At 41.3% G+C, this 19,542-nt stretch overlaps 1 protein-coding gene across 1 annotated transcript in view; it reads right to left on the bottom strand.

The window, feature by feature from the left end:
• The window catches only part of LOC142195020 (protein argonaute-1), a 45,812-nt gene that overhangs the window by 11,419 nt on the left and 14,851 nt on the right, over positions 1–19,542 (bottom strand). Inside the window, exons 2-10 of the mRNA XM_075264515.1 lie at positions 6,314–6,497; positions 5,531–5,651; positions 5,205–5,386; positions 4,980–5,116; positions 3,617–3,751; positions 3,225–3,312; positions 2,994–3,141; positions 1,873–1,992; positions 409–531 (exon numbers count right to left, since the gene is read on the bottom strand). Coding sequence (XP_075120616.1) covers positions 409–531; positions 1,873–1,992; positions 2,994–3,141; positions 3,225–3,312; positions 3,617–3,751; positions 4,980–5,116; positions 5,205–5,386; positions 5,531–5,651; positions 6,314–6,497 — 1,238 coding nt within the window. The remainder of the gene's footprint in view (positions 1–408; positions 532–1,872; positions 1,993–2,993; positions 3,142–3,224; positions 3,313–3,616; positions 3,752–4,979; positions 5,117–5,204; positions 5,387–5,530; positions 5,652–6,313; positions 6,498–19,542) is intronic.

Genomic DNA, 19,542 nt, shown 5'->3' with positions numbered 1-19,542 from the left:
GCCATAGAGAAAAATCTATTGATTTTCTAATTTATTTTTCATGCTTTCTTATTAAGACAAGAGAAAACAGCAAAAAAATTCAGGCGATGATGTGAGGCACCATATAAGGAATGATTTAGTCTTTTTTTAGCTGACACCCACTCTCCATGGTGCCTTATCAGAAACTGAGCAGGTGTCATGTTCATATAATAATAGTTTTGCACAAACCCCTTGGCAGCTGCACTGTACTATTATGGCACCTGTTGCCAAGGGGTTAATAATGTTAAAGGTTCATGTAAGAAACTGTCTTCAGCTTAAAAGCATGTAATTTAAATCTGCACATCTGGAAAAAGCTAACAGTTTATGAAAACTACAATGAATGTTATTTGTCAATTATGTAAACCAGTTGCAAGGAAATTCTTGACTTACTCTTCCGCCATACTGCAAAATGGGTGCTGGAAGAACCCTTCCTGTAACCTCTGTCATATCATCTTTAACTTTGATTCCAAATTCCTGGATGTATGGATCCAAATTGTAACTTGCATTCTTCATCTATAAAGTAGAAATAAACACTGGTAAGAAAATATAGTTATAAATATAGGCACAAAACATGAATTAAACTGTTACGGAACTTCGTACATGGATCTTACATAACTTTGGGCGATACAGAAAACTTACTTTTAGCTGCAGATTCATATCTGTGTCTGTATCTTTCTTGTTCCCCTCTACATAGATCTCTATGGGCACATGCAATTTAATTCTTACAGTCTCAAACCAATAGAGTTTGAGCCGAGATTTCAAGTGAGTGAAGAGTTTAGCAGGCGAAACATTGGAGTAAAGGAATCTGATGAGTGGAGACGTTAATATAGTCACATGTAGTAATGATTTATGCAAAGTCTGCTGAATGCTTTGTAACCATTTAAATGGTCACTAACTTTTCAGACTGTGCAGTCTCATTTAAGAGTATGTGATACTGGACTAAAGCGTAGTGTGTTTAATTTAAAATTGGTGCGATTTTATGCAAGAAAAAAAAAAAAAAAAACTTCTCTAAAGTCCCTACCAGTAGGAGTTTCCCCTTCTTGCCAATTTGCTCTTCATTCCCTGTTACTAGAGATTTTCTGTCTTTAGAAATCAGCAAGCTCAAAGCAGGAACACAGTGAGTGGAGCTGGGAAGGGTGGCCGGTCCTACTTTTGCAGGTTTCCATAAAGCTTTCCCTTGCAGTACATAGAGGAGTTTGAAGCCGCTCACAGCTCAGAGTGAGTGTATTTACACCTGCCTAGCGACTTGTGTTAGTGCTGATGGGATGTTAGTCACGGACAGCAGGCAGCTTTCCTGATTGTGTTCCGTTATTTTTTGGGGGTTAAGGATTTTTTTTTTTTTTTTTTTAAGCTGCATCATTACCTATACTTGGAAACCAGTGATCCTATATTATGGTCACTTAGGTTTGCGGTTTTACAGTTACCTACATGTTAAAGTAGTAGTGTCCCCCGCTTCAGAGAGAAATGTAAGATACGCTACAGCTGGAAAAACTGGTAGGACACAATATATGGAAGCTTATGCAGCTATGAAAAAGACTGCAGCAAGCCACTACACATTTTTCAACTTTAGTTCATTTCATTTTTATGTTCATATTTCAGTATTTATCACATAATATTTTTATAAATAGTTTTGAGCTCCTGTATTCTGATAAAGAGCTCTAAATCCTCTACTTCTTTTGTCACAACCATTGAAGTATATGATACACTTGTTCTAAAACAATGACTATTTTATAGGTATAATTATTTATTGCAATCAAAAATAGAAATACATTTTATGGTTCCTAAATGAGGGATAAGTAAATAAAATAAAAAAAAAACAAACATAAAAAAACTCTCAAAAGGAGTTTCACTTACCAAACGGCTGATCTCTTCTTGTCTGTCTGGAGCAGACCTGGCAGTTGCTTTGATCATAGTAGAGGTCTGGTTATCAGTCAGCTTCTTGATACATCTCTGGCCTGCCACAATGTTACAGACCTGGAATAAAACGTGTTTTAATTAATCTAATAGCTAGGTAACAAACTGCTGCTATAGTCTAACACACAATCCACCTGCACGGGGGAAGTTTTTTTAAGAAACACACCACACCTTTGTGCTCACAAAGAAAGGAGTCTGATGGTCTCGCTGCACTCATCTCTGGTGCTCCCAAAGTGCAGATGCAGAGGGAACTCAAAGCCCAGGAAGCACAAACCAATACAGTATAGGGATATTTGGGAAACCAATACACCAGGACCAGTTGGTACTTTAGTCTCCCAAATGCACCTGACAAGTTCTCAGAGTATGCACCTTTTTGCTTGATTATTAATCACAGAATACCTATATGATTTTACTGTGTCTACTGTCATCTTGGCATGCATAATAGCATACCAGCTTTAATGTATAGCCATTAAATATTACATTTTAGGTATACTATTGTATTAAACCATGCCAAACAAACTAAGATACAAAATATGAAACTAGCCTGGGCATTAAACCAAAAGAAAGATTCATATGGATTATGTTAGTTGCTGCAAACTGTGTAGTACTTTTAGAAAAGAATTTGTTCGCTGGCCTGGTACATGTTGCAAATTATAGTCAAAGTAATCTTACCGGTGGCTGTACTTGTGAATTATCCACTTTGTTCTGATCCTCTGCTGTGTAATATGATGGACATTTCGACACTCCACATGACACCACATCTTGTGTGTGGAGAGGAGCTCAGTTTCCCTGTTCATTCTGATGACAGCTTCGAGGTATGTCTCACATGAATGAATAGAGAAACTGACTTCCTGTCACATGACACAGCTGAGGATCAGAACAAATGGTGTACAACCACTGGTAAGGAGATTACCTTCACTACAATATACACCATGTACCTGTCTAACAAGCCAGAGCTGTTTAAAGAAACATTCTTCTGCCAGGGGTGTTCCTCAAATGACAGTAGTACCAGGCGTTTTCTTACAACCGTTCCACAGCTTAATAAGACTCTCAGCACTCACCTCCAGAGGTAGATAAGTGTGCTTTTGCTCTTGCCCCACTTGTAGGCAGGGAAGATGAGGGTATTTTAGCTGTAAGTTGTATTTCTGCTTAAAGTATTGGGCTACTGTGCACTCAACAGTCTGACCGCTCTCCAGCTGCAGTGGGAACCTATAACAAAAGATGAGGTACAGAACTTATACCTGTCTGTTTCTTAGCACAAGACACATACAAGCAACTCTATATTTACTTACGTTTGGTGGCTAGCAGGCCTACGGGTGACATTACATACTCTATATTTTCTTTTCATCTGTCCACAGTGTGTGACTTCAACTTTTAAACCTGTGCACAGGCATCAAAGGAGTATTACACATCTTTCTCAGAAAACACAAAGATTAATCTGCAAGTAATTATTCTGCATAAACTTTTTTTCCCCAATAGTTTGCATATGGGTAAAAGATGTTAAAAAATAAAATGGTAAATACAGTAAACCAGCGGGAAGAAACACATGTTGCCATCAAAATTAACCAACACAAAGATGCAAAAGGTAAAGTAAAGGAAATTGATTAACATTTTCTTTTTGGGGAAGACAGTCTTGTATTATGTAAGCATGTTAGTTGTGTCTTCCCTATCTGTTATGCCTTACCTTTGATCTCCTTAGTAAATCGCACCCTTTGTGAATCTGTAAGTGGCTTGGGCTGTTCGTCAATGTTTCGAATATCCAAAACCTCACACATGAATTCTATGACTGGTTGAGCCTTGTAGAAAGCAGTAGCAGACACTGAGGAGAAACAGAGGCCAAATAATAAGCAGATTCCATAAATGTACAAGTTCTAAACAGGTTCCCATCCTGTGATGTACTGTTAAGTCCATGGCAAGAAACAGTTTGGGAAAACTGATGCACTATTACATCATGGAAACACAGTTAATTTAACCATAAATAATAATGGTGACATCTAAGTGGTGTCTTAGCATTCCCTGCCTCTCATTGGTACCCCTATGATGCAATCACATTGTACTGATGAGTTGTCATGTGTATCGGTAAGCTTTCCTAAGACCCATGCACAAACCTCATCTGTAATCTCTATAACACTGCGAGGGGCAGCATTCTAAAACTGCTTTTACTTTCAATTTAGTTTCTGCAATACAATGTGATGCAGAAGCTTCATAATATACTATAGTAGCCATTGTATTTAGTGCTCAACTCAACACTGATCAAAAAGTCACAAATAACCCCAAAAGGTACCAACATAAATTACAGATATTCCAACAAAAAATAAGCCTTCACACAGCTCTGATGGTGGAAAAATAAATATTATGGCTCTCAGAATATGGCCACTAAATTAAAATTATTTCTGGCAAATGTGACTTTATATAGGTTTTATATTGTACTACTTTTGCACAATAAACATGGTATCACCGTAAAGGTACTGCATAGAAGAACAAAGGAAACGTCATTTATAATGACTATTGCCTCACGCAAAATATAAAACACAAGATAGATAATGTTTTATCAATAAGCTAAATAATGATTAACTAGAAATAGTGATTAGCTATTAAGGTTAAGGCCCAAATTGCAGAAATGCAGGGTTTTTTTAGCTATAGCCAGCAGTGGATTGAGCAGAAGGTAGAAGTGTGTTTCTATATAATTTTCCATTCCTTTTGCAGCTACTCTTTCTAAAAATAAAAAAAAGCTATGTTCAATGTGGGGCCACAGCCTAAAAGAGTTTTGCCAATACAGACACTTAATCCCTGCCCATAGGACTCCCCAGGAGGCAGGAGAATGGGGGCTTGAAAGTCTCCCTGCATACTCCAAGTGAACGAACCACCAGTGTGCTTCTGCAAAAGATGCTCCATTCACATCTTTTTTTTCTTTTTAATGTAGATTGAGAGCCTCATATAGGGATCACAATATACATTTATTTTCACTATATTTTGGGTATGTTAATATTTTTTTTTAAAAAAGAAAGTATCTTTTTGAATACAAAAGATAGAGGATTTCCTCTCACCATCAATGTTAAGCATCATGTTCCACATGGCTGGACGTACAGATTGATGGAACCCAAACCAGACCTCACGTCCCCCTCCGAGAGGGTGATAGTAGCCTTCAGGAGGTGAGAAGAAGGAGCGGCCTACTGGGGTATACCTACAAAGAAGTCACCAAATGCATTCCAAAAGCTGCAGCAAAACATTCTAAAGAGTCAAAAGGCATAGAAATTAGTCAAGTCTCCTACCTCATTGAGGCTAAATGCCTCATCGCTACATCTAGTGCTTGCACTGATTCCAGAGGAAGCTGAATTCGTCCACTCCCCAGGGCTTCATGAAGCATCCGCCAGCTCACCACTGCCATCCATTTTATAGATACTTTAAATATCCTATCCTTCCCCTCACCAGGTATGGTTACCTCAAAATCAACCTGTAAAAACAAATATATATATATATATATATATATATATATATATATATATATATATATATATATATATATATATATATCTACATGATGATACACCATGTTTCATGATAACTACAGTTCCCACAGCTACATGTAATGTTTTACCCTTTCATGACCAATAGGCAATGCTGTGACTGTATAAATGTTCTTCTTTCCATCATATACTGGTTTCCGGTCTCCAAATATCTGTGGCTTGAAATGTTGGACCATGTATTCAACAACTTCCCTGGAAGTATAAAATTGAAGAGATGTGGGTGAGATAAGAAGGATGAATTATACAATAATGTTTCACAGAGAACCAAAAAATGTGGAAAACCAACATATTTGTGCAATAGAAAACTAGATGTAAGTGAAGATGGAGGGCACAACACATTTATCGTCCAGTGGCTGAATTGTCAGATACTGCACTAACTGATGGGGAGAGAACGTGAGGATCAAATACTAAATAGCAAACCTAGAACATATCCTCAGCTACGGACATTAACTGCGGCAGAGAACCGTTCCCATAGACATTAATGTAAACAACGTAGCGTCCATCATGTTTGTTTACTTTGTAATGGCAATGGACATGAACAATGGTAGTGTGAACCCAGCCTAAGGTTTCTGTACTATTATCTCCAGAGATATCAGTTGAAAACAAAGCTGGGATTGGGAGCTGCTGCACGATTTTCAACTAATGACCCCTTCGGAAAATAGACCGTTTTCAGTAGTGAAGAAAGTTAAAGAATGAGATGCAGGATTTCACAAAAAGGAACCAAATTACAAACGTTATTAATAACAAAAAAGTTGTCATAAAATAAAACATTGTTAAAAAGTCTTTAGTTATACTTTAAATCTACTGCAGAATTATATATATATTTATTTTTTTAAACAGAGTCTAGAATTCACCTGTTGACACGCCTGGGACATTTGTCTGGCTTAATGTCCACTTCATAGTGGTAGACATCAATCTTGGGAATGTCCACCTCAAAATAGTTGGCAAGAAGTTTTATTGGTTTCCCAACAGTACCAATCCCAGGACGACGTGGAGCTTGGAACACTTGCTGTAATGGTGGAACAAACCCAGGTTGGGCTATGAGAGGAAGAAGAAAAAAAAACAAAACACACAAATTTAGTATAAAATGACTAGTAGTTTCTCACAGCACATTAGCAATTTTAGTTGTGTGACTTAAGCATTGTCTAGTAAAAGAAATCTCCCACAATAGACAAGTCACTTATTCACAGGAAAAGCGATACATGTACCTGAAGTTTCAGTACCGAGACCACACAGTGTTTCGCCACACTCATGGATTCAAGAACCCCATGTCCTAACACTTATTATATACACTCCGAAACCAGTCTTTTGGATGGTGTATAGCGAAATTCGGCAAGTGGCTGTTCAGTTCTTGCAGGGTTACATATAGTCAACAGTTTTTAGTTGTCTTGGACCCAAAAAGGTTGCTGATGGGGGAGCACGGAAGCGATCATTAGCTGTTCACTGCCCATTGGCCATGACGCTCAGTGGTGTAGATTATTACTCTCATAGTGTAATAATTTATTTTTACTAAGTGGAGTTTAACATTAAGATTCAAATCCTAAACTTTAGGCCTTAACTAAGGTCTTGTGGGCCCTGGTGCAAACTTTTGTCCCTCCCTAGAGCGAACTCTTAATAGTAACAGTTACAGGTGCAGCAGTGATATCTCAGATACTTGAAAGAGATACAGCTTTAGTACCCACAACCGCAGTTATCAAGAATATGGCGAGTGAGCAGCATAGCACCCGGCATGTAAACATTACTGGGACAGTGGCCCCCACACGGCATTATATGCTCCCAAAAACCCACCCCAGAACCGATGCAATTATTATACTCTGGGGTCGTCTCAGACACCACAGTATATGTAGAGGCCCAGGAGAAGAGATTAAAAATAAACACTTTTACTTACCTTACCTCTCCAAGGCATCCTCAGTCCGTCAATGTGTCTCTCCCATTTTCCTTGCACCTCTTTTGCCAGTTATTCAGATCCTACAACCCAGATGTCACTGCTGGGGCCTGTGACTGGACCTCAGCGGTCAGACTTCACAGGCCCCAGCAGTGAAGTCTGACCTCAATCTCCTTCTGGAATAACGCTGAAGAGGAAGCTGAGTACAGGACAGGTGAATATTTATTTTTTTCGTCACTTCCCCTGGGCTGGCTGGGTCCCCTTTCCATTAATAATACATATAACGGTCAGGGAACCAGGTTTTCCCTGACCACGCTCATGGTGGTCCAGGGCCAGCCATTTCCAACTGGCCGCGGGCCCCGTACCCCTCCAAACCAGGTCCCACCCCCTGTAACCACAATCATTCCAAATTGGGCCTCACACACAAGTCTGTTTGTGCATGAGTATTATTGGGGGTGTGTGTGTGTGTGTGTGTGTGTGGGCGGGGGGGGTGTCTTGAGACACTTATAAAAACTTCCCATCAGTCAAAGAACCTATTCTTAGCCTGAAGTCTCTATCGGATGGTAGGCTAGTAGATCATTTAGTTGAATTACTTTCTTCATATAAAGAGGTGATATATCATAACCAATATCACATCACGTGTACATGTTGCTTTTGTACTACAATAGGGAACAGCTGTGCAGAGGTCGGCACTTCATGCATATTTACTCGGCATAGGACCCTCTGTGAAAAATGCTGCTGCTGCTCTATGTCAGAAGGGAGGAAACACTAAGGTGGAGCATGAAGGCAAAGTTTTTTGAAGTTCGTAGAAAATCAAACATTGAAAAGTTTCCCTATGGGTTGCCGCTGGAGTGTGGCAATGGGTTTGGTGCTTTTTGTATCTTTACATTAAATGATTTCATAAAGGGTTGTAGACTAGCAGATGTCTCACTGAGACCATTATAGATTGGTTTTGAAGGTAGGTTGTTCATACTAAAAGTGTGTAGAAATAAAAAATAATGAGCTAGTGACACTACCTCCTCACCTTAGAGTCAGCCTAGACCGCAGTGCGCAACATTATATAGCCCAATGGACATTATATGACCACAACAGTGGTTGGGACAAATCTTAGTGAGCAGCATGGCTAAACAGAGCCGTCCCTCTGCTCTATCATCCACCCACTAGGAGTGTAGCCATGAGACATCATAGAAGTATTCTAAGTGTTTATGGAGACTAGAAGCAGTCAGTCATAGTGAACCGGGGGTAAGTAAACAAATGTAATAATGGGTGCAGGTAGAGTCACTAGCCAGTGGCTACCTCCATGTAAATTATCTGTTCACTCTGCCAAAACACAATTGTAAAATGTAAAAATTTCTAGACGAAGCACAGCATGGTAGCGATGAAACACGTAGGGAAGGGAATAGAATACTAGTCCACATGGTACTAAAATGTACCTATAGGCAGAATACAAGGTATTACAGTTAAATTATATTGTTTAGAGTTCCAATACTCTGAAGGAATGCGGTTTCGATGCATTTGAATAAACATATTGGATTGTCCACTCATAAGAATACTATTATTGTATGCGCTGTCAGTTAAACTGTTGTATAATAATCCCTAAAATGCCTTGGTTTGTGGATCATATGATATATTTGGCTCCATCTTACATATTCAGTCAATGAGAAAGCATGACCCAGCTCTGAATAATGAGATGCTATGTTAATTTGTATGCATAAACCTATTAATTTATGTCTGCTTACAACCAGGACCATAACTTCTAAAATATATGACTTTTCTCTACTTTCCCATAGGCTTCAGGCCTGAATTTAGAAAGGGAAAAGAAAAAAACAAAAAGAAAAAAAACAAAACAACAATCTCCCATCACTTCAATCAGTTTAAACATAACATTCAATCCTGAGCTGGGGTAAGATCTGGACAAGGATAAAATATCAGCTATAGCATCCTACAGCTCAAGGAAGAATGGGATACTAGTTTGTCAACCCCATAACAAGGAAGCTATAAGTCGTCAAGGCATAGCATACACAAAGGGATAAATTCCTATGCTAAAATCCACTGTACAGCTAAAATACAGTGAGAAACTGTTTGATTTATACACATTGTAGGGATCAACTCACACGCTGGGGGTCGGCAATGACACTGTTAGTGGGTTTCAAACTCTACAGGTGCTTTATTCAGATGCTTCAGCACAATAAATGCAAGCAGACTACACAAAACCTAAGCCTGTCCGGCTCTAACTAAACAGCAGGTTGCCTCACTAACCTAGTGCAAGCCTAACAGCTGGCACCAAACAGTAGAAAGCTAACCATAACCACAACAGGGGTATTTTCTCCATCAGGCTGCAAACATGTCGGTCATTACTGAGGAAGGAAGCCCGAAAAAGACTATCAGGACACCTCACCAGAGAACACCTGGGACTAGGAAAAAAACCCGTAGTGGACTAAGGGTGCGGACTGGAACACTACAGCAACCAACCTGTCCTCCAGTCCAGAAAATCCAGCCCAAGTAACTTAAAGAGCCCTAGCAGACTATGTTCTGCTAAAGCAACATGTATCCTTCTGGATTTCTGCTACCGTGCCTGGCTGAGAAAACCCCATCCATAATTTTACCACAAAATTAGGCTGTACTTTCGAGCTAATATTATATGAAGAGTGTAAAAGTAATATATAACCTACTGCATTTCTGGTATATCAATACTACATACCCAAAGAAATAATGGGTAGAGTGTAGCACTTTAGCAGGCAAGATAGCAACACCTTCCTTTTTTTTTTTTTTTTTTTTTTTTTTTTTTAATTCACTTAACCAGTAGACCTAATTAAAAAAAAAAAAAAAAAAAAAAAAAAAAAAAATTACATTAAAAAAGCCACCACACTGGCCCCATACCTTTCCAGTTGCAGACTGGCTCCCACGCAGCAAGTTCACGGGAGCCGACCAGTTCCTATGACAGCATGGAGTCTACTGAAGGCTTCCAGGCCTGTCAAAGGAATATTTCTATTGAGACTAGTCTGACCTGAGGGTCGCTGTGATTTATTTTTTATTTAATGGGCCAGTAATAGAGATGAGCGAACAGTGTTCTATCGAACACATGTTCGATCGGATATCAGGCTGTTCGATGTGTTCGATTCGAACATCACGTGGCAAACTCCAAAAAAATTTGATTTCCCTCCCACCTTCCCTGGCGCTTTTTTTGCACCAATAACAGCGCAGGGGAGGTGGGACAGGAACTACGACACCGGAGGCATTGAAAAAAATCGGAAAAAGTCATTGGCTGCCGAAATCAGGTGACCTCCATTTTAGAACTGCAGTGTTGAGCCAGTTCTGCTTAACTACACCGTGTGCCGGTCAGCCCATCAGATGTAGCAGAGCCGAGGGTGCACTAGAACCCTTATGCACACTCGGCTCTGCTACATCAGATGTAGCAGAGCAGAGGGTGCACTGGAACCCCTGTGCACACTCAGCTCATGCTAATAGAATGCATTGGCCAGCGCTGATTGGCCAATGCATTCTATTAGCCTGATGAAGCAAAGCTGAATGTGTGTGCTTAGCTCAACTACTCCACCGGCGTAGTTGAGCTAAGAACACACATTCAGCTCTACTTCATCGGGCTAATAGAATGCATTGGCCAGCGCTGATTGGCCAGAGTACGGAATTCGACCAATCAGCGCTGGCTCTGCTGGAGGAGGCGGAGTCTAAGATCGCTCCACACCAGTCTCCATTCAGGTCCGACCTTAGACTCCGCCTCCTCCGGCAGAGCCAGCGCTGATTGGCCGAAGGCTGGCCAATGCATTCCTATGGGAATGCAGAGACTTAGCAGTGTTGAGCCAGTTCTGCTCAACTACACCGTGTGCCGGTCAGCCCATCATATGTAGCAGAGCCGAGGGTGCACTAGAACCCTTATGCACACTTGGCTCTGCTACATCAGATGTAGCAGAGCCGAGGGTGCACTAGAACCCTTATGCACACTCGGCTCTGCTACATCTGATGTAGCGGAGCCGAGGGTGCACTAGAACCCTTATGCACACTCGGCTCTGCTACATTTGATGTAGCAGAGCCGAGGGTGCACTAGAACCCTTATGCACACTAGGCTCTGCTACATCAGATGTAGCAGAGCCGAGGGTGCACTAGAACCCTTATGCACACTCGGCTCTGCTACATCTGATGTAGCAGAGCCGAGTGTGAATAAGGATTCTAGTGCACCCTCGGCTCTGCTACATCTGATGGGCTGACCGGCACACGGTGTAGTTGAGCAGAACTGGCTCAACACTGCTAAGTCTCTGCATTCCCATAGGAATGCATTGGTCAGCCTTCGGCCAATCAGCGCTGGCTCTGCCAGAGGAGGCGGAGTCTAAGGTCGGACCTGAATGGAGACTGGTGTGGAGCGATCTTAGACTCTGCCTCCTCCAGCAGAGCCAGCGCTGATTGGCCAGAGTACAGAATTCGACCAATCAGCGCTGGCCAATGCATTCTATTAGCCTGATGAAGTAGAGCTGAATGTGTGTGCTTAGCTCAACTACGCCGGTGGAGTAGTTGAGCTAAGCACACACATTCAGCTCTGCTTCATCAGGCTAATAGAATGCATTGGCCAATCAGCGCTGGCCAATGCATTCTATTAGCGTGAGCTGAGTGTGCACAGGGGTTCCAGTGCACCCTCGGCTCTGCTACATCTGATGTAGCAGAGCCGAGTGTGCATAAGGGTTCTAGTGCACCCTCGGCTCTGCTACATCTGATGGGCTGACCGGCACACGGTGTAGTTGAGCAGAACTGGCTCAGCACTGCTAAGTCTCTGCATACCCATAAGAATGCACTGGCCAGCCTTCGGCCAATCAGCGCTGGCTCTGCCAGAGGAGGCGGAGTCTAAGGTCGGACCTGAATGGAGACTGGTGTGGAGCGATCTTAGACTCTGCCTCCTCCAGCAGAGCCAGCGCTGATTGGCCAGAGTACGGAATTCGACCAATCAGCGCTGTCCAATGCATTCCTATTGGAAAAAGTTAGCTTGCGAAAATTGCAAGCTGACAGGGATTTCCATGAAATAAAGTGACTTTTATGCCCCCAGACATGCTTCCCCTGCTGTCCCAGTGTCATTCCAGGGTGTTATCATTTCCTGGGGTGTCATAGTGGACTTGGTGACCCTCCAGACACGGATTTGGGTTTCCCCCTTAACGAGTATATGTTCCCCTTAGACTATAATGGGGTTCGAAACCCGTTCGAACACTCGAACAGTGAGCGGCTGTTCGAATCGAATTTCGAACCTCGAACATTTTAGTGTTCGCTCATCTCTAGCCAGTAATATTTCCATTACAATATTGCCTATTCAAAAAAAAATGTAAAAACTTATCTATGTTCCATTTGTGGTTTTTGTCTGGTGTCTTAATTACTCCTTAGATAGTGATCATGAAAGTAATGGCCATCATTCAATATTCCAATATCTGCATATATAGTAATAAAGAGTAACATTGCCTATATACAGTATATGGCAGCAGATACCACAAGACAGTGAACTCTGGTCCTTGCAATACCATAATGTGAACTCTTGCCCCAGGTTACATTACAAGTGTTACGGGGTTCACCCTCACTTATGGGGGAGAAATAACATTGCAAGAGTCCTCACATCTATTCACAACATACTATCTGAAAGAAGAGTCCACAAGAACAACTGAACACGGAAGAGACGGGGGGGCTTGTATAAAAAAATATTGCTGATGATATGATGCAGGATACACCAGCTGACTTTGTGACAAAGTCAGGCTATCATCAAACAGGGAAATAAAAAAAACAGGATCAGTTTCTTCATCATGGTATATTCACACTACCACTATTACAGCATAGGATGAAAGCACTTGACATTAATGATAATATGGAGTAACAGAGACGGCGCTCCCCTTTGTGTGTCAGCTCACATTCACTTATGACTGAAGAAAGCATTCATCATGTTTTTTACATGATTACTTTTGTAAAGCAAAAAAAAAAAATCCTCTGTGCAGAACTTTTTCATCTGATAGAAAAGTAAAAAAAAAATAAATAAATAAAAATGATGGAATGAATGCAGACGGACTATCGACAGGGGGGGCTTCAAGCAGAACAGCAGTTTTCTTTGCATCCCATAAAAAAATCTTTTTAATAAAAAGCAATCAAAACATCCTTCAAAATGGCATAAATAAAAAGTACATCTGCAAAAATGTTAAAACAACCAAAGCTATACAAAATTTGGCTTTGCCATAATCGTGTCACCCCTAGAACAGAGGTGAGCAGCCTTCAGTACTCCAGCTGCTGTGAAACTAGTTGAGTTGCAGTTCTACAACAGCAGGAGTGCCAAAGGTTGCCTTCCGCTTCTCTAAAATATAGATAACATGTCATTTTTGTAACACTGTGAACACCATCCTACTAATATCAGAAATGTGAAAGTTTGTGTGTTTGGATGTTTGTTCAACTATCACAGCCAAACACCTGAACGGATTTGGTTTAGATTTTGCACATACCTAGATATTTAGCCAGAAGGAAACATAGGCTACTTCACGAGACGCGCATTCCCCTGACAGCCCGGCCGCGACTGGCGAAACAATACTCCAACTCCGCTGCAGGACCTGAGATGATGTCATCACCGGTCTTTCAGCAGCGCTCCCATTGGTGCGCAGCAGGCTCTGGGCGGGCTGGTGGAGAAGCGGCGCGGCCCGATATGTCCAAGGCAGTCTGTGGGCGGGCCGGTCTCCGCTGTGTGACCCGGCCAATATGGCGGGTACTTGTGGCTCCGAAGTGCCGCAGCCATGCCGCCTGCTCTGCGGGGCCCGATGACTCTACCGACAGCAGCGGCGAGCGTGCAACCTGCCTCAGGGACCGACACGGCCGCACTGCGGCACTCTGCAAGGGGCAACACGTCCATCGGCTCTGCCGGCGGAGTAAGCACACTGGCAGACTGTAGGGTGCAGTTAGGGTGATCCAACCATCGTGCCGAGGGCAAGGTGTGTAGGACCCTGGGGAGTCCCGTACAGCGGGCTGACTGGGTAAGGGCCCGCGGGCAAAGCATTTGGGACCCTGGGTAGCGCACGGGAGGATGGTGCTCAGAGCACAGTTTGGGGAGTACAAGGGAGGGGCATGGGCATGCAAGGCAGGGAGAGCGCGGGAGCAGAGGTGCAACCGCAGGGTAACGGGGGGGGGGGGGGGGAGGGGCCCACCGAAGGGTGCAAAGGGTGCAGTAAGATGGGGGAGCCGCAGGAGGTGGGAAGGGGGGGCCACGGGAGGTGCAGTGGGAGAGAGCGAGCACCACCCCAGGGGCGAAAGGGGTCCACCTTGGCGCATCATCCCCAGCACCAATACGCCAACTCCACGCGGCTCAGCGCCACCACCAACCCATGGACAAAGTCGCGGGCAGATGCTAGTAATCCCATAAAAATTAGGTGCAAATACAGTTTCTAATTCCACCCCATTATGATTTTTTTTTTTCCAGCACATTGTATAGGATTTTAAATGGTACAATTATGAAGTAGTTTTTCGCGACCAAAAGTAAACCCTCGTAAAGCTCTGTGAATGGAAAAACGAACAAAATGATGGCTTTTGGATGGGGGGGGGGGGAAGGCAGCTGCGGCAAGAAGGGGTTAAAAGCAATGAAAAAGGTGCAAAAGGCTTGATAAAATGCCCCAAGCATGTGAGTAGATCCTGTATCTGGAATTATAAAAATAAAATAGATAAAAAAATCTAGCCAAAATTATACAGATATAATTACAATTATAAAGATAACTCAAACTCTATTAAGAAACCTGTCTGCACTGTGACAAACACATTATGTGGCTGTTGTAGGACAGCGTTTAATATGTATAATATTCATATATTGTTATGTAACAAGGGATGCACAGGCGGGAAATCTGCCCCACCGATCCCTGGGGGGTATTATGTTTGTTTTTTTAAACATAGGATGGAAGCAGACAAGAGGGAAACCCCAACTCAAAAGAAAGTGTGAAGAGCTTTTGAGGCGGGAGGAGGAGGGTGTGTTGCCAGAAGAAAGATGATCAGCTAGTAAACAGAGGGGAACTTTTTTTTCCTCATCTTGAAACTCAAGGCCTCACAAGCTCCCTATTGTCATGCAAATTAACCTGATGGGACACTGTTTTGGCGGGAGACAATAAAGAATTAAACAGGGCATTAACCCCACTGCTGCCACGCCGGATTGGAGTAAACATGTGAAAACATCAAGGGGTCTTTGTGATTAGATAGTTGGAGGTATGAGAGGGCTGGGCATAGGAGAGGAGGGGAGTTACAGGGATACTGCTTTGAGCCATGTTGTAGACTACTGCTAATATATATACAAACTAATATCTATAAATATTGTATATACACAACTATACATTCTACAGTACATATCTATTTCTATACACACAGAAAATAAACGTATGCACCTTAAATAAAAGTAGTGTTGAATGGGACTGAAGGCCAGAGGGAAAAAAAACATCTTTGTAATATAAAAGTATAAAAGTCAGATGACAACAGTATAATGTAGGATTGGTGAGAATACAATAGGATGACTTCTGTGCTCCTAGGATTTTCTGGACAAATAAAGCATTATTGGTCCAGCACTACAAAAGACACAAAGCATGGGTTTTTCCACAACCCCTCCTGCTGGAGAGGCTGTCCATCTGTCAGCCAGGTTGGGGGGAGGGATATTACAGACACAGAAAAAGAGATGAAGAGTCACTGGGGTGAACTAAGTGGCAGCCAGGCAAATAAATCACAACGCTGCCTACAATTGCCTCAGCCTTTTAAATAGCTGCAGGGTCAGATGCGGTGTCAGCCAAAATTACCTATCAGGAATAATACATTGTAACATCAATAAGATAAATTCAAACACAAACTTAATCTTGTACTGTGTTTGCTTACAACTTATGGAAACTGATGATAAAAAATAGAATTATAAGAAATTAACAGTTATCTGCTAATGCAACAAGCAGAGAGTATATCACAAGTAAAACAACTTACAAATGCTTTAGAGAAATATTAGAGACATGACAGATCTGTTATCACAATAAGTCAACTACTGCACAATGGCTTCTAGTCTGCTGGATAAAATAATGAGGCATCTTATGAAATTATGGCCATCAAAAAGCATTAGAAACCTAAAAAACTTATTAGAAGTTTTAACAGTCATTAATTATTAATTATTATTATTATTATTACTGATAGACAGGCTGACATTTTTAAGAGGGATGGATTTCTGGGCTTTGGGGCAAGTGACTGTGAATTGAGTTTCAGTAGCCTGGCATAGCCACTACACAATGTATAGAGTACACCAACTAAGCTTAAAAGAAAATGAAGATCTACGTTTCTTCATTGTAATGAGATATATTTAAGACTTGGCTTCAATTTGGTCCTTTAAAGAAACTGTTAGCAAGGCAGCGTGGTGAGAATGTCACCATCAGGACTAGAGCCCAGGCTTAAAGGGGGTATTCCCATAACTCTTGTTCTGCAGCCTGAAGGCTCTGTGCTCTCTTCACTTCCTGGATTTCTTGGCACATTTGTGGGCGGGGTTTCACTTGCTCTGCCATCTGCTATGCATTACCACAGTATGAAGCTGATGTGGAAACTGATGTAGCAGAGCTGGATTTGAGCCAATTTGCATTACATACAGAGGTAACTGAATCCTTATCTCAGCCCTTATCAGCCAAATTCAATTAAATCAGCTGATAAGTGGAAAAGCTGAAGATAGACAGCACAGCAATCCTGGAGATAACAGTCTGTTATCTTGATCGGTTGCCATTGATACGACCACCAATGCAGAAACTTTCTAAGGTCACAAAATAAGCCATGATTTCTTTATTGTGGCCGGGATAACTTCTGATACATGTAGTGTCCCTGCCTGATAACCCAGGTACAATAAGAAGATCATAGCTGGGTTCCTGACAAGTCCCAGACCATAGAAAGTTTCTGCATTAGTGGTCATATCCATGGCAACCGATCAAGATAAAAGACTGTCACCACTAAGAAAGTTAGAGAAAATCTTTAAAACTCTGCAGAATTTTTAAATTACTTATATTTGCAAGAATGTTTATCTTTTAATTATCTACAAATATAGATAGGATTATGTACATGGGAATACCCCTTTAAGGCTATCTATTCCGATGTGGGATTAGCTTAAAACGAGATTTTAATGATTGAGTCCCTTTAAGACTGTTCTCACATCTATCGTATGGAATTCTAGTTTCTGCTTAATCTAAAGGTTTTTACAGAAAGGGAACAATAACTTCCTGTGGTTTATTACAATGTTTCTCCAAAAATAAGACCGGTCCTTTTTTTTTTTTTTTTTTTTCCCCCCCCCCTCAAAAAAAGGGCTAGGGCTTATTTTTGGGGTAGGTCTTCATTTTTTCTCATTAACAACAATCACACATTTGATCATTTTTTACTTCAATTTTATCAAGGTGAAACCGCAAAAAATGGAGATAGTTGCTCTGCTTTAGCGGGAGGGTGGATTTGGGAAGGGGGGAGGGTCACAAACTGGCACATTCAACAATACCCATGATCAGCGTTGACTCTGATCTTGGCTATCAACTTTGGGTCTCTGACGTGATGTACAGCTGAGTAATCTGTATCCTCTTATCGAGGAATAATTGAATGCTGTCCTCAGAATTCAGTTCTGAAGTACCCTGCAATAGCTTGGACTTAATTTATTGGCATTGTCAACATGTTGTATCCAGCCTATAAACTGAATTGCCCTTTTTTTTCTTTTGGAAATTCTGCCTCCTTAAGACACAGGCTTTCTATCTTGTTTTTTGGAAGAAAGGATTCTTGAAGTGTTAAATCTAATGACACTTACGTTTCCTTCTGCTTGAACGGGACAGTTTGGATTTTTCAACATAGGTAGTATAGTAACTGTATTCGTACTTTATCCTCTAAATCTCTCAACAGCTTGTCTCAACTGAAATGAGCAGCAAGATGCCCAAGGAACCATCACATTTTCTTTCAGAGAAAGGCAACCATCTCACATCACGGCTGTTAATACTTATAGTACTGAGGAAACACTGAAATGTAATGCTACAAATGTGAAGTTTAGTATTTTTCCCTCTGGATAAAGAATTGCAAATCTCAGATATTTCTGAGAGTTTGGGCGATTGAGGGAGTGTTAAATTTCCCCAACTCCCTATGATTCTCCAAAACTGGAACTACTATCCCTGCATCTAGCATGGAATATCCGTTACTGAAAGAAGGGAGAAGACTGAATGGTCACTAGAAACCTGGAAGAAGGGAGATGAAAGAACTGTATTACACTTTCTTGAACTTGCTGCATTCCCAAAACCTGATCTACTTTGCCCTGCAGGAGGTGTTGGACAAAGGTCAATATGTAGCTACAAATCTCACAGATTCTGTCAAGGCATCTGCTAAAACCCAGTAGGTTTTAACATAGGTAAAGATTCAACAGTATATTCCCAGGGAATCCCAATCTTAAGATGTTTCTCTAATACATTTAATGTAGGTGAGCGTTTCCCAAGTCAGACTCAGAGGAGCCCCTGAACCCCTACCAAATATATTTTTTATTATTAAAAAGCAAAAAATGTCCAAAGGACATAGATAATGTTGCATGAAGGATCATGCTCCCAACCGGAGTGTCGTGTCCCCCTGTAAGGTTTCCAAGGCACCCCTGTTGGGAATTACTGGTCTAGATATAAACTAAACTTGCTATGGTGGTAACAGCAATATTTGTTTTTAATTTATAAAGTAACTTGCAAAACTATTCCTACCCCTTGAACTTTTTCACATTTTGTCACCTTAAAATCTCAATAAAATACATGTAAGTTTGTGGTTATAAGTGATAGACCAACATAATGTAGCAGATAATTGAGAAATGGAACGAAAATGATATATGGATTTCAATATTTTAATTAAATAATACGTTGTAGAGCCACCTTTGACTGCAGTTACAGATGAAAGTCTTTCGTGGTATATTTCTACCAGCTTTGCGCATCTAGAGACTGAGATTTTTGCCCATTCTTCTTTGCAAAATAGCTCAAGCTCAGATTGGATGTAGAGCTTCTGAACAGCAAATTTCATGTCTTCCCACAGATACTCAATGGGTTTTAGGTCTGGACTGGGCCATTCTAACACATGAATATTCTTTGATCTAAACCTTTCCACTGTAGCTGTGGCTGTATGCTTATGGTCATTGTATTGCCGGAAGGTGAATCTCCTTCCCAGTTTCAAGTCTTTTGTAGCCTCCAACAGGTT

This window comes from Leptodactylus fuscus, chromosome 2 (genome assembly GCF_031893055.1).
Source record: "Leptodactylus fuscus isolate aLepFus1 chromosome 2, aLepFus1.hap2, whole genome shotgun sequence".
NCBI lineage: Eukaryota > Metazoa > Chordata > Amphibia > Anura > Leptodactylidae > Leptodactylus > Leptodactylus fuscus.
Note: the sequence above shows the minus strand (reverse complement) of the source record. Positions and strands in the feature narration are given on the sequence as shown.